Raw genomic sequence first — 13649 nt, 5'->3', positions numbered from 1 at the left:
TAGGCTCCAGTTTCATCCACCTCATTAGAACTGATTCAAATGTATTCTTTTTAATGGCTGAGTAATACTCCATTGTGTATATGTACCATAGCTTTCTTATCCATTCATCTGCTGATGGACATCTAGGTTGCTTCCATGTCCTGGCTATTATAAACAGTGCTGCGATGAACATTGGGGTACACGTGTCTCTTTCCCTTCTGGTTTCCTCAGTGTGTATGCCCAGCAGTGGGATTGCTGGATCATAAGGCAGTTCTATTTCCAGTTTTTTAAGGAATCTCCACACTGTTCTCCATAGTGGCTATACTAGTTTGCATTCCCACCAACAGTGTAAGAGGGTTCCCTTTTCTCCACACCCTCTCCAGCATTTATTATTTGTAGACTTTTGGATCGCAGCCATTCTGACTGGTGTGAAATGGTACCTCATAGAGGTTTTGATTTGCATTTCTCTGATAATGAGTGATGTTGAGCATTTTTTCATGTGTTTGTTAGCCATCTGTATGTCTTCTTTGAAGAAATGTCTATTTAGTTCTTTGGCCCATTTTTTGATTGGGTCGTTTATTTTTCTGGAGTTGAGCTGTAGGAGTTGCTTGTATATTTTTGAGATTAGTTGTTTGTCAGTTGCTTCATTTGCTGTTATTTTCTCCCATTCTGAAGGCTGTCTTTTCACCTTGCTAATAGTTTCCTTTGATGTGCGGAAGCTTTTAAGGTTAATTAGGTCCCATTTGTTTATTTTTTATTTTATTTCCAATATTCTGGGAGGTGGGTCATAGAGGATCCTGCTGTGATGTATGTCAGAGAGTGTTTTGCCTATGTTCTCCTCTAGGAGTTTTATAGTTTCTGGTCTTACGTTTAGATCTTTAATCCATTTTGAGTTTATTTTTGTGTATGGTGTTAGAAAGTGGTCTAGTTTCATTCTTTTACAAATGGTTGACCAGATTTCCCAGCACCACTTGTTAAAGAGATTGTCTTTAATCCAAGGACTCTTAAGTCCAGATTAGTTTTGCTAACTGCCTCCAGGGCACTCCCAGGGGAATTCCATCTATTCTGATGCCTTTCATTAAGCTCTGAAGCATGGCTTGTCAACCTTGAGCGTGACTGAGAATTGACTGGAGTTGTTAATACACAGCTGGCAGGACCCCCACTTCTCCAGGGATTCTAAATCAGTAGGTCAGGGGTGGGACCCAAGAATTTGCATTTCTGCCAAGTTCCCAGGTGGTGCAATGCTGCTGCCCCAGGGTCAAGCTTTGAGAACCACTGTTCTGCAGGAATATCCTAAAAGTCAGGTGTATATTGGGATTCTGTCTGCAGAGCAATTCCTTTGTTTGGTGGAGAATGGGATTAAGCAATTGCAATAGATGTTTTATTGATAAAATATTTAAAATATAAATACAAGCCCCTTATTTATACATGACAATAGAATGAAATTAGAAAAATAAAGTGAAAATGTATTTGCCCTAGCCCCTTAACAGTGACTATTCCCAGAGGTAGCCACTGTTTAACAATTTGATGTGTCTCTTTGCAGACCTTTTCTGTGTATTTACATATTCCTATACACACCCACACCCCTACACCTCTAATGATTTATCATAAATGATAGATTAGACATATTATTCTGACTTACTTTTTCCACTTAACAAATCTTAGATTTTCTTGTCCATTCATTTAGATATTTTTCCTTCTTTTTAATGACTGCATAGAATTCCAAAGTATGAGTGGGCCTTATTTTATCCATTTCCTGTAAAAAAAAAAATTAGGCTATTTCCAATTATCCCAATTACAAACAATGCTGCAGTGAAGATCCTCATATATATATTTCTTTGTGCAGGTATTATAGAGAATAGAATTCTCTATAATTTAGAGAGAATTTAGGGAGAAGAATTTCTGGGTGAAGTAGTATATACTTTTTAAAATATGAGAAATACTGCTAAACTGCCCATCCAAAAAGATTTGACAATTTATAACTTCCTTCCACACTCTCTCCATTTATTTGCTATTTACACTTGTAATTTTAAAAAATCTGTATCTCATGCTTTTTAAAATTTGTGTTTCTTTGATTACTAGTGAAGTTAAACATCTATGAATGTTTATTGGCCATTTCCATATGTTTTTCTATAAACTGCTATCATATTCTTTCATATTATATCATATCATATTCTTTGCCCATTTTCTATTTTTTTTTAACAAAACAAAAAAGGTTTAGCACAAAGGCAGTAATTTTGAGGGAAGAATTTATGAGGGAATATAGTTTTGAATCTGTAAGTGAACAATGAAAATGGATGGGAAAATGTAATTTTTAGGAATTAACTGTTAGAGAAAATTAAAATTGTTAGAACATTTACATGAAGAATGAATCACCTAGTGTATAGTGCCCATAATCCTGTTTAATGCAGTCCTATCTCAGAGCTCTTTTTCAACATTGTTTTAACCAGTAATTAAATTTGCTTCAAGTGCTAAAAACCATAATTTGGAGACAGGCTAAAAAATATAATACAATCATGTAAAGGCAACCTTTAATATATTGGGTTGGCCAAAAATTTCATTTTGGTTTTTCTGTACCATCTTACGGGAAAACCCAAATGAACTTTTTGGCAAACCCAATATGTTGGGATATAATTGGTGATTTTTGCTCTCATCTGCATCTTACCCTAGTAGAATTCTTTACTGAAAGGTCCACTATCTCACTAGACAGAGTACTAGAAAACTGAATTAGTGGTTTTATTTGGAGTGGTGATCTTCCAAATTAAAAAAATGACTAGAAAGTTTCATAAGCTGAAAGTATATACATTTCTGCTGGGTGCCTTGAGCTGAAATCCTCAGTCTGCCCCTTTATCTCTCCCTTTGCATGGACCTTTGAGCTTCCCTGATGGCCCAGACTGTAAAAAGTCTGCCTGCAGTGCAGGAGATCTGGGTTCAATCCCTGGATCAGAAAGATCCCCTGGAGAAGGAAATGGCAACCCACTCCAGTATCCTTGCCTGGGAAATCCCGTGGACGGAGGAGCCTGGCAGGCTACAGTCCATGGAGTTGCAAAGAGTCGGACACAACTGAGTGACTTCACTTGACTCCAGGTCAGAGACGCTGACTCTGAAGAAGACAAATGTGATAGCTACATATCAAAACACAGTCTTATCTCCATCTCTTCTGTAGACTGCTAAAGTTGCTGCCCCTGACTGGACATTTTTACACTGCTTGCCCAGAAAGCCAGAAGAAGTGGACGATGAAGTGTTTTATTCTCCACGATCTCTTGTATTCCCAGAGGCCGAAAACAGAAAGTGGACAATCATGGTAAGCAAGAAATGGGGATTGGAGGATGGGGAATTCTCTGTGTGGCTCCAACTTGGTCATTCACGCCTTTTGGTAAACAATAAGCAGCTGGTATTACCCACATACATTACTTGCTCATATGGTATCTATTTTTTTCCAGAAAGTTCACAGTAGGTCATTAGTGCTTAAAGCATGTATAGTTTTTAATGGAGTAAGACTGACCCCCATGTAAATATATCTATTTTAGTAAAAATTCTTACCATTGTTGATCAGCCTGAACACTAGCCACCATTGCCTGTCAACCATAATAGGTTGTATAATTCTTATACAATAATTTTAGAATCCCCTTGTTAATGTTTACAGAAGCCCCTAATTCAGTGCCTGGCACAAAATGGGCATTGAAAGAAATATTATTTCCTTCCTCCTCTCTTTCTTCCCTTCTGTCATTGCCTAGGTAATTGTTTGGTTCTCTACTGGCTTTAGACAGTAGAGAAACATTGTTCTTAGGTATAGAACATTGCCAAAATTGCAGCAAGACTAATCTTAAAAATTATTAGTCCCTTTAACAAAATGCCACTAGTTTCATCTTCACCACCACTATTCTTGGAAACATTAACCTCACATCTCTGCTTTACAATATCTCAAATACCATGTTTTTCTCTGGAAAATGGAACACTCCAGTGCCATAATTTAGTACCACCATTTTTTAGTTTTTGGTGATTTAACTGATCTCCATTACTATATCAGCTAGGGTCTTCCTGGAAAACAAAAAAAGTCTACTTCAGGTAGAGAAATACAAAGAAATTTGTTAAAAGACATTAGGCACTTCCCAGAATGATTCATTATTGTATATCACATATTCAGAAACACAGGCAGGAAAACTGCCCAACAACACTGTGCTTCTTTTGTAACCAAAACACCACTGACACAGCCTCCCATAGCCTGGTACCTAATGCCCTGGAAACAAAATGCCAGATAACCCATTATAGCTTCCATGGAGGAGAAAATGGCAACTGGCTCCAGTATTCTTGCCTGGGAAATCCCATAGACAGAGGAGCCTAGCGGGGAGCCTGGCAGGCCATGGTACAGGGGATCACAAAGATTCAGACACGACTGAGCACACACATACACAAAACATTTAGTATGTTATCTAATACACTGTAAATATTGTTATTATAATTATCATCACCACTATCGTCTTCATTGTTGATCTAATGCAGAGATTTGAGCTCCAGTATGGCTTCCCTGCTGGCTCAGATGGTAAAGAATCTGCCTACAATATGGGAGACCTGGGTTCGATCCCTGGGTTGGGAAGATCCCCTGGAGAAGGGAACGGTTACCCACTCTAGTATTCTTGCCTGGATAATTCCATGGACAGAGGAGCCTGGCAGGCTCTAGTCCATGGTTGCAAAGAGTCAGACGTGACTGAGTGACTTTCATACACACACATGAATCCCTTTGCAATGAAAAGTGGTATATCAGGCCCAAGTTGTCATATCTAATGAGAGGAATGACTTTTTTTTTTTTTTTTAACTGTACCTTTCAGCTTACAGCCTCAGGACACTAACTTTGGCCAAAATGGCAATTATCATGTCATTTAGACCAGTGCCTCTAAAGCTTTTGATCCATTTGATCCATTTGAATCACCTAGGGACTTATTAAGTGCAAATTTGGATTTGGTCTGAGATGTGGCCCAAGATTCAGCATTTTTAATAAGCAACCAGGTAATGAAGATGCTGCTGTCCTGCAGACCACATTTTGAAGAGCAAAGATCCAGATGCAAAAAAAAAAAAAAAGTGAGCTCTCCAGCCATATACCTCAGGAAGAAACATAGCAACGAATTTTCCTCAAGCTCTAGTCTTTATCAGAAGATGACGGCAATGACAAAGATAGATCAACCCAAATCTGTTAAAATAGATTCTTTTGTAGAAATTCAGGGGCCGGAGGGGGATCTAAAAGTACATTTTCCAAAATATAATTATGAAGATGCTCTGTACTTCTGAATTTTTAAAGAGCTTATTATGCACTTGCGTGTATATATATTATACACACATACACACATATATATACACACATATTCACAGTGAAGTCTTATGCCCACCCATTTTCCACCATCTAAGTCCTACCACCCTCTCTCCATCTCCCACCTTCCTGAGGTATCCACTTCCCCTAATGGGTAAATTTATTAAAAAAAAAAAAAAGATGCACAGCCATATCAAAATGAAAGTAAAGAATCTAAAATAGAAAGAATGCTTGACTGGGAATGAGAAGACTTGAATTCTGTAACTGTCTTTGATACTAGTCAGCCATATCATTTTGGCTAACTGTGACCTCTCTGGGTCTCAGTTTCCTTCCACATAAAATAAATAGGTTGAGCTATCTAGATGGCAAATGACTTTTAATCTTAGGTCTTCAATCTCATCAGCGGGCTACATGGAGTCCTACGTTCAGAAGCTTCTAAGCCTGCCTGTGGTCTCAGAAGGAAAGAGTGACATAACTGACTAGCGATACCCGACATGGATTCTGGAAGGGGGTTGGTGACACACACGCTGTCCTCTTTATGTCTCCAAACCAGATGATGTGGACATCCCACTGAGTTAAGTTCATTTCAGCAACCATATACTGAGCATCTACTATGTGCCAGGTTCTCTGCCAGGCACTGCAGATTAAGAAAAAAAGAATATTGTTCAGTCTCTGTACAGTCTGTACAATTCATAGAAGCATGGCATTTTCAAGTGGGATGAGATCTTACAGATTATCTAAATTCCTATTTTATAGGCAGAGAAATTATTCTTAGATGGCTTATTTAGAATGGCATTTAGGTTCAGCACTGCTCTGCTAGATTCTTCTGGAACGTTCTAAAGATACAATACCTGTTTTCCTCTAGAATCTCCCTATCCAACACAGTAGCCACTAGGGGCATGTGGCTATTTAAATTTAGACTTCAGCTAACTAAGTGGAGAAGGAAATGGCACCCCACTCCAGTATTCTTGTCTGGAGAATTCCATGGGCAGAGGAGCCTGGCGGGCTACAATCCATGGGGTTGCAAAGAGTCAAACACAACTGAGCAACCAAACAACGAAAATGAACTAAAAGATAATAAAATATAAGATTGAATTTCTCAGACATACTAACCACATTTTAAGTGTTCAATAGTCACATAGGGCTGGTGGCTCCACTATTTGTATTTGACAGCATAGACAGGGAAAGTTTCCATCATGACAGAAAGTCCTACTGGGCAGCACTACTGTCTAGAGGGTGATTTCCACACACAGTTTCATTTACAGTCAGGATAGAAGAAGGAAGGAGAGACACAATCCAGCCTCAAGTTCTGAGGTGCCCATAATGACTAATGTAATAACTAAATAGGTGATGGGCTTGTTCTAAAAGCATATAACATTTTTAAAGCAAACGTGTACTCATTCAGCACTCACACTAGCTTTTTAAGGCCCTCATACTGGGAGATTTCCAGCAGTGCTTTTCAGAACACTCTGGTAATCACATCATTCTCTCCATAGTGCACAGGCCTTTGGATCTCTTTGTTTAAAAAAAAAAAAAAAGAAAACAACACACACACACACACACACACACACACACCCTCTCCTCACCACAAAGCTTGCTTTTATATTTTTCAATAATTACGAAGGCTACAGGACTCACAAAACGTGAGGTGGGTTTCTTCCTCTGCCTACAAATTTTACTGTGGAGCTAAAGAAACCTAAAGGGACCCTGCAAAAAATCTGCCACTTCAAAGTACTACTATCAGGATGACCTTTAGATATACAACACCATTGCGAATGTAGTTCACAATATTTTACCATCTCTTCTCTCCAAGTGAGGGGTGCCAGATAAAATACAGGATAACCAGCTACAGTGGAGTTTCAAATGTGGTGTGGTGTTTAGACAATTTATTAAGACAATAAAGAACTGTTTAGTATACACATGTCCTAAGGGCTTTCTTCATAGCTCAGTCGGTAGAGAATCTGCCTGCAATGTAGGAGACCGAGGTTCGATACCTGGGTCGGGAAGATCCCCTGGAGAAGGAAATGGCACCCCACTCCAGTATTCTTGCCTGGAGAATGTTGCAAGAGTCGGACACAACTTAGCGACTAAACACCACCACCAATAGACATGTTCTATGTAATATTTGGAATATACTTATAGTTTAAGAAAAATTGTTGTTGACCTGAAATCCCTGCTTATGTATGTATGTATATATGTATGTCTGTATCTAACTACATCTGGCAGCAGCTCTACTCATAATTAACTTTCTAAGATTAAATACTTGAAAATAAATTTGACATATGCTATGACCATTAAAAACAAAACCAGACCTAAGAGGTGACCCCAGGAACCCATAAAAAAGCTTAAAATATTTTACTGGAAGATGTTCTTATCCTAGTGTTTGACCTTTCTGTCTTCTTCCTGTCATTGAGATCTCAACTTAAATGTCACTCTTTAACAAGATTTTCCCTGTCCACCATCTCTAAGTGGTTCCCCAACCTCCTTTATCCTGTTTTGTTTTTTTTTTTTTTTTTGTAATTTTCTAATGACATTTATCACTCCTTGGTATTTTATTTTTTATTTGTTACCTGTCTTCTCCCCATAATGATATGTGCTCAATACATTTTTGTAGCCTGAAGGCAATACAGAATACTGTTTGGTTCTCAAACATGGGCTTTGGAAATCAAGTTAAAATTCTGGCTCTCTGTGTGGTCTTGGGAAAGTATCATAACTCCTCTAAGTCCAGTTTATTCATATGAAAATAGTGGTCAAGGAGTAGGACAGGTAGGTACAGATTCACACCTCACTGCCACCACTCAGGAAATACCTGTGCTGCAGTCTCCTCGTCTGTATTTCATATCTCTTTCTACCTCACACAGTAGAAAAGGATATTACATAGTCTGGTCAAAAAGCAACAGCACTCAGAAATAAAAAGGAATGAATGAGTCATCTGTACTGATGTGGATAAACCCAGAGCCTGTTGTACAAAGTGAAGGAAGTTAGAGAAAAACAAGTATCATATATTAATGCATCTGCATGGAGTCTAGAAACATGGTACTGATGAACCTATTTGCATGACAGGAATGGAGATGCAGATGCAGAGAACAGACTTGTGGACACAGGGAAGAGGGGGTGGATGAGCTGAGGGAGTAGCGCTGACATACACACACTACCGTATGTAAGACACATGGCTACTGGGAAGCTGCTGTACAGCACAGGGAGCTCAGCTTGGTGCTCTGCGATGGCCTAGAATGGTGGGACTGGCAAGGGGTGTGGGAGGGAGGCTCAAGAGGCAGGAGATATATGTATACTTAGAGCTGATTCACTTTTTTGTACAGAAGAAACCAATACAACATTGTAAAGCAATTATATTTAAATAAAAATAAAATAAAAGGAAGAATGCAAAGAAAAAAAAAAGAAGAAGAAGCAAGAGCAAGTACCTGAAAGGCAGTAAAACTACCTCTTAAGAGTAGAGTCAGAGAAACTTGGGTCCAAACCCAGTTCTGTGTTGTTTCCAGGCTTGAGTTTCTCATCTATAAGTGATAATAGCAGAGATTGCCTTAGAAGGTTGTTGTGTTACACAAGCTAATTTACAAACACTTCTCTCTACCTTACTGCAGTACCTAGCACAGTGATAATATCAGCAACAGTGATGACGACAAATGTTGATGGTAAGACACTTAGTCTGGTACATAGTAAGCACTCAGTCAGCATTTGTTATCATCACTGTTTCTGATATTATTACTAATGTTGTGATTCTGGAAGTTGAGAAGAGTAAAAGTGAAAATTCCTGTTTGCTGCTGATGGGAAGCTGTACTCTAGCTTATAAATATTCTTTCAGGAGAACCCAGATTCAGAAAGACATTATTCATTAAGCTTAATAATCTACATCTAATTTATTCTAAACTTTTCTAGGTTACAAGTATCCAAACCACAGTGAAAACACAAGGATGGGAGGAATTCTATTTCTCTACAACCAGCCAATAGTCAGTCAGTTCAGTTCAGTTGCTCAGTCATGTCCGACTCTTTGCGACCCCATGAACTGCAGCACGCCAGGCCTCCCTGTCCATCACCAACTTCCAGAGTCCACCCAAACCCATGTCCATTGAGTCAGTGATGCCATCCAACCATCTCATCCTCTGTCGTCCCCTTCTCCTCCTGCCCCCAATCTTTCCCAGCATCGGGGTCTTTTCCAGTGAGTCAGCTCTTCGCATGAGGTGGCCAAAGTATTGGAGTTTCAGCTTCAACATCAGTCCTTCCGATAAACACCCAGGACTGATCTCCTTTAGGATGGACTAGTTGGATCTCCTTGCAGTCCAAGGGACTCTCAAGAGTCTTCTCCCACACCACAGTTCAAAAGCATCAATTCTTCGGTGCTCAGCTTTCTTCAGAGTCCAACTCTCACATCCATACATGACCACTGGAAAAACCATAGCCTTGACTAGATGGACCTTTGTTGGCAAAGTAATGTCTCTGCTTTTTATTTTTTCTTTATATATATATATTTTTAATTAACATGATTAAAAGTGACAGCGTATTATCTTAGATACTTACCTATTTGTGTGTGTGTGTGTGTGTGTGTGTGTGTGTATATATACATATATATATACACACACCATCTGAGCCACTTTTTAATATGCTGTTTAGGTTGGTTATAACTTTCCTTCCAAGGAGTAACTGTCTTTTAATTTCATGCCTGCAATCACCATCTGCAGTGATTTTGGAGCCCAGAAAAATAAAGTCTGACACTGTTTCCACTGTTTCCCCATCTATTTCCCATGAAGTGATGGGAGCGGATGCCATGATCTTCGTTTTCTGAATGATGAGCTTTAAGCCAACTTTTTCACTCTCCTCTTTCACTTTCATCAAGAGGCTCTTTAGTTCTTCTTTGCTTTCTGCCATAAGGGTGGTGTCATCTGCATATCTGAGGTTATTGATATTTCTCCCAGCAATCTTGATTCCAGCTTGTGCTTCTTCCAGCCCACTGTTTCTCATGATGTACTCTGCATATAAATTCAATAAGCAGGGTGACAATATACAGCCTTGATGTACTCCTTTTCCTATTTCGAACCAGGCTGTTGTTCCATGTCCAGTTCTAACTGTTGCTTCCTAACCTGCATATAGGTTTCTCAAGAGGCAGGTCAGGTGGTCTGGGATTCCCATCTCTTTTAGAATTTTCCAGTTTGTTGTTATCCACACAGTTAAAGGCTTTGGCATAGTCAATAAAGCAGAAATAGATGGTTTTCTGGAACTCTCTTGCTTTTTTGATGATCCAGCAGATGTTGGCAATTTGATCTCTGCTTCCTCTGCCTTTTCTAAAACCAGCGTATACATTTGGAAGTTCACGGTCCATGTATTGCTGAAACCTGGCTTGGAGAATTTTAAGCATCACTTTACTACTGTGTGAAATGAGTGCAATTGTGCAGTAGTTTGAGCATTCTTTGGCATTGCCTTTCTTTGGGATTGAAATGAAAACTGACCTTTTCCAGTCCTGTGGCCACTGCTGAGGTTCCCAAATTTGCTGGCATATTGAGTGCCAGCACTTTCACAGCATCATCTTTCAGGATTTGAAATAGCTCAACTGGAATTCCATCACCTCCACTAGCTTTGTTCGTAGTGATGCTTTCTAAGGCCCACTTGATTTCACATTCCAGGATGTCTGGCTCTAGGTGAGTGATCACACCATTGTGATTATCTGGGTCGTGAAGATCTTTTTTGTACAGTTCTTCTTGTATTCTTGCCACCTCTTCTTAATATCTTCTGCTTCTGTTAGGTAACTACCGTTTCTGTCCTTTATTGAGCCCATCTTTGCATGAAATGTTCCCTTGGTATCTCTAATTTTCTTGGAGAGATCTCTAGTCTTTCCCATTCTATTATTTTCCTCTATTTCTTTGCATTGATCACTGAGGAAGGCTTTCTTATCTCTCCTTGCTGTTCTTTGGAACTCTGCATTCAAATGGGTATATCTTTCCTTTTCTTCTTTGCTTTTTGCTTCCCTTATTTTCACAGCCATTTGTAAGGCCTCCTCAGACAGCCATTTTGCTTTTTTGCATTTCTTTTTCTTGGGGATGGTCTTGATTCCTGTCTCCTGTACAGTGTCACGAACCTCCATCCATAGTTCATCAGGTACTCTATCAGATCTAGTCCCTTAAATCTATGTCTCACTTCCACTGTATAGTCATAAGGGATTTGATTTAGGGCATACCAGAATGATCTAGTGGTTTTCTCCACTTTCTTCAATTTCAGTGAGGAGGCTTCACTTATGACTAGCAAAGCCAATCATGGCTACCGCCTTGGTACCTCCATTTGGCTCTCACCCCCACTGGTCCTGGAATGAGGCCTAAAAAAGTATGGTGTTTGCATATATATTTGGGCCATCATGATCCCTCATGCTGCTGCTGCTGCTAAGTCGCTTCAGTCGTGTCCGACTCTGTGCGACCCAATAGACAGCAGCACACCAGGCTCTGCCGTCCCTGGGATTCTCCAGGCAAGAACACTGGAGTGGGTTGCCATTGCCTTCTCCATTGTGTAAAAGTGAAAGTGAAAGTGAAGTCGCTCAGTCGCGTCCGACTCATAGCAACCCCATGGACTGCAGCCTACCAGGCTCCTCCATCCATGGGATTTTCTAGGCAAGAGTACTGGAGTGGCTTGCCATTGCCTTCTCTGTGATCCCTCATGAGCTCCCTTAATAAAAATAAGTATTAGTTTGGAAGCGACCCCTTATCATTTCCTTAGGAAAACACATGTCTGCCATAGGCCTTCAAAGCTGTAACCCAGATCGTCTTCTATAGGTCCCTAAGTAGGATCTTGCTAATATTTACCCATTTCTTTCTTTCTCTTTCTCTGCGTGTCATTCCAGGCTGTCATGGTATCCCTGCTGACAGATTATTCGCCTCAGCTCCAGAAGCCAAAGTTTTGATGCCCTGATGCTTCTCAAGAGAGAAACCATGTTCTTCAGGAACAGAATGAGTCAGTTTATGAGGGAAGGAGAAGAGAACAAATCACGGAAATAAACAAATTCTAACACATGGTATAGGTGAATGGTATGATATTGCTTTGTCAATGTGAAACCTTCCTGAAGCTCCTAATTTCAGTCCTGATGCACTGTAACATGTGGCTTAACTAGGTTTAAACTTTCTAATTCACAATATCTGAGTTACATTTGGGTACGATATTAATAATCATATACATTTGCTTCAACTAAACATAAAATACTGTGTTCATAACACATAATGCCTATGCCGTTAAAAGTAATCTATGCTTATTGCTCTAATAAATTATCACCCACGCTAATTTATAAGTAAACATTTACGAGGCAGTCAGCTGCTGGCAGACCTATGGGCTGTGCTCATATCCCCTAGGACAAACAAGGAAGCCAAATGATCCATCTCGCTGATGTAACACAATTTGCAGGCAAATGGGGTAGACAGACATTCACTTATGGAGGCAAAATGGTGAAATTCTTAGAAAAACAGCTATAATTGTGTCCAAACTCCGGAGTTTTTTCTAGTCATTTGTGGAAGGAGGGTCCTCTGAGAGCACACATCTCTCTTCTGTAATGAATACTTAATGCTACAAGCCTAAAGAAGGCTTTGTGAACAAGTAGTAAAACCACGGATACCTAAATAGGAATATAATGTCCATTAGTGACATTTTCATAGGTTCAAATTCTCCAGCAGGAGCAATTTAATTTTTTTTCATGTTTGTGTTTGTCATGCAGCTCATCATACCATGCACTGGATATTCCCATAAATCCACTACTTGCCACATTTTACACTATATTTTCCTCTAATTTTTCTTCAAGCTAAGAACAATTTGCACCACTGGATTATTATGTAATTAAAGCTAGATGTCTCTTGTGGGTGAACGAAATGTGTAGTATTAAATTATTATGATATAATTTAAAATCTTTAGTTCAAATGTTAAATAAGTGAAACTTTTCAAAAGTAATGTATTTTATAGAGGACAAGAAGAGTAATTAACTTGACATTCCATTTCTACTACTGGAAGAATGTTTCCAGCCTAGTTGACTGATATTCTTCAACAGATAGCTATGACTTAAATGAGTGAGTATGAGATGAATTACAAATTAGATCTGCAATGAAGATGCAATAAAACATATTTAGTAGGGAGAGGGGGGGAAGTGCATAATATTACAGGGGGAAAAAATCAATTTTTCTAGTAAATAACAAAGGTGACTTTCACGTTGATGGCGATTTATTGGGAACACTTAAGAAAGAAAGAGTGGAGTTTTGTAAGCTGTCTTCTTTCAGCAGAGAGTATAAGGACAATTTAACCAAGAGGTGTTGTGTGGGTTGTAGGGGCTTTCCCTCAAACTGCCTCCATACAAAGGACATGATCCTGAGTAATCTTCCACTTTCTA

At 39.2% G+C, this 13649-nt stretch overlaps 1 protein-coding gene across 1 annotated transcript in view; it reads left to right on the top strand.

The window, feature by feature from the left end:
- Positions 1-13173, top strand: part of OTC (ornithine transcarbamylase) — a 76549-nt gene extending 63376 nt beyond the window's left edge. The window contains 2 exon segments of the mRNA NM_177487.2: positions 3146-3283; positions 12126-13173. Coding sequence (NP_803453.1) covers positions 3146-3283; positions 12126-12185 — 198 coding nt within the window. The 3' untranslated portion in view covers positions 12186-13173.
- The last annotated feature ends 476 nt before the right edge of the window (positions 13174-13649 follow it).

Source organism: Bos taurus, chromosome X (assembly GCF_002263795.3).
Source record: "Bos taurus isolate L1 Dominette 01449 registration number 42190680 breed Hereford chromosome X, ARS-UCD2.0, whole genome shotgun sequence".
Classification (NCBI taxonomy): domain Eukaryota; kingdom Metazoa; phylum Chordata; class Mammalia; order Artiodactyla; family Bovidae; genus Bos; species Bos taurus.
The sequence above is the reverse complement of the archived record's forward strand: the minus strand, read 5'-3'. Positions and strand labels throughout refer to the sequence as shown.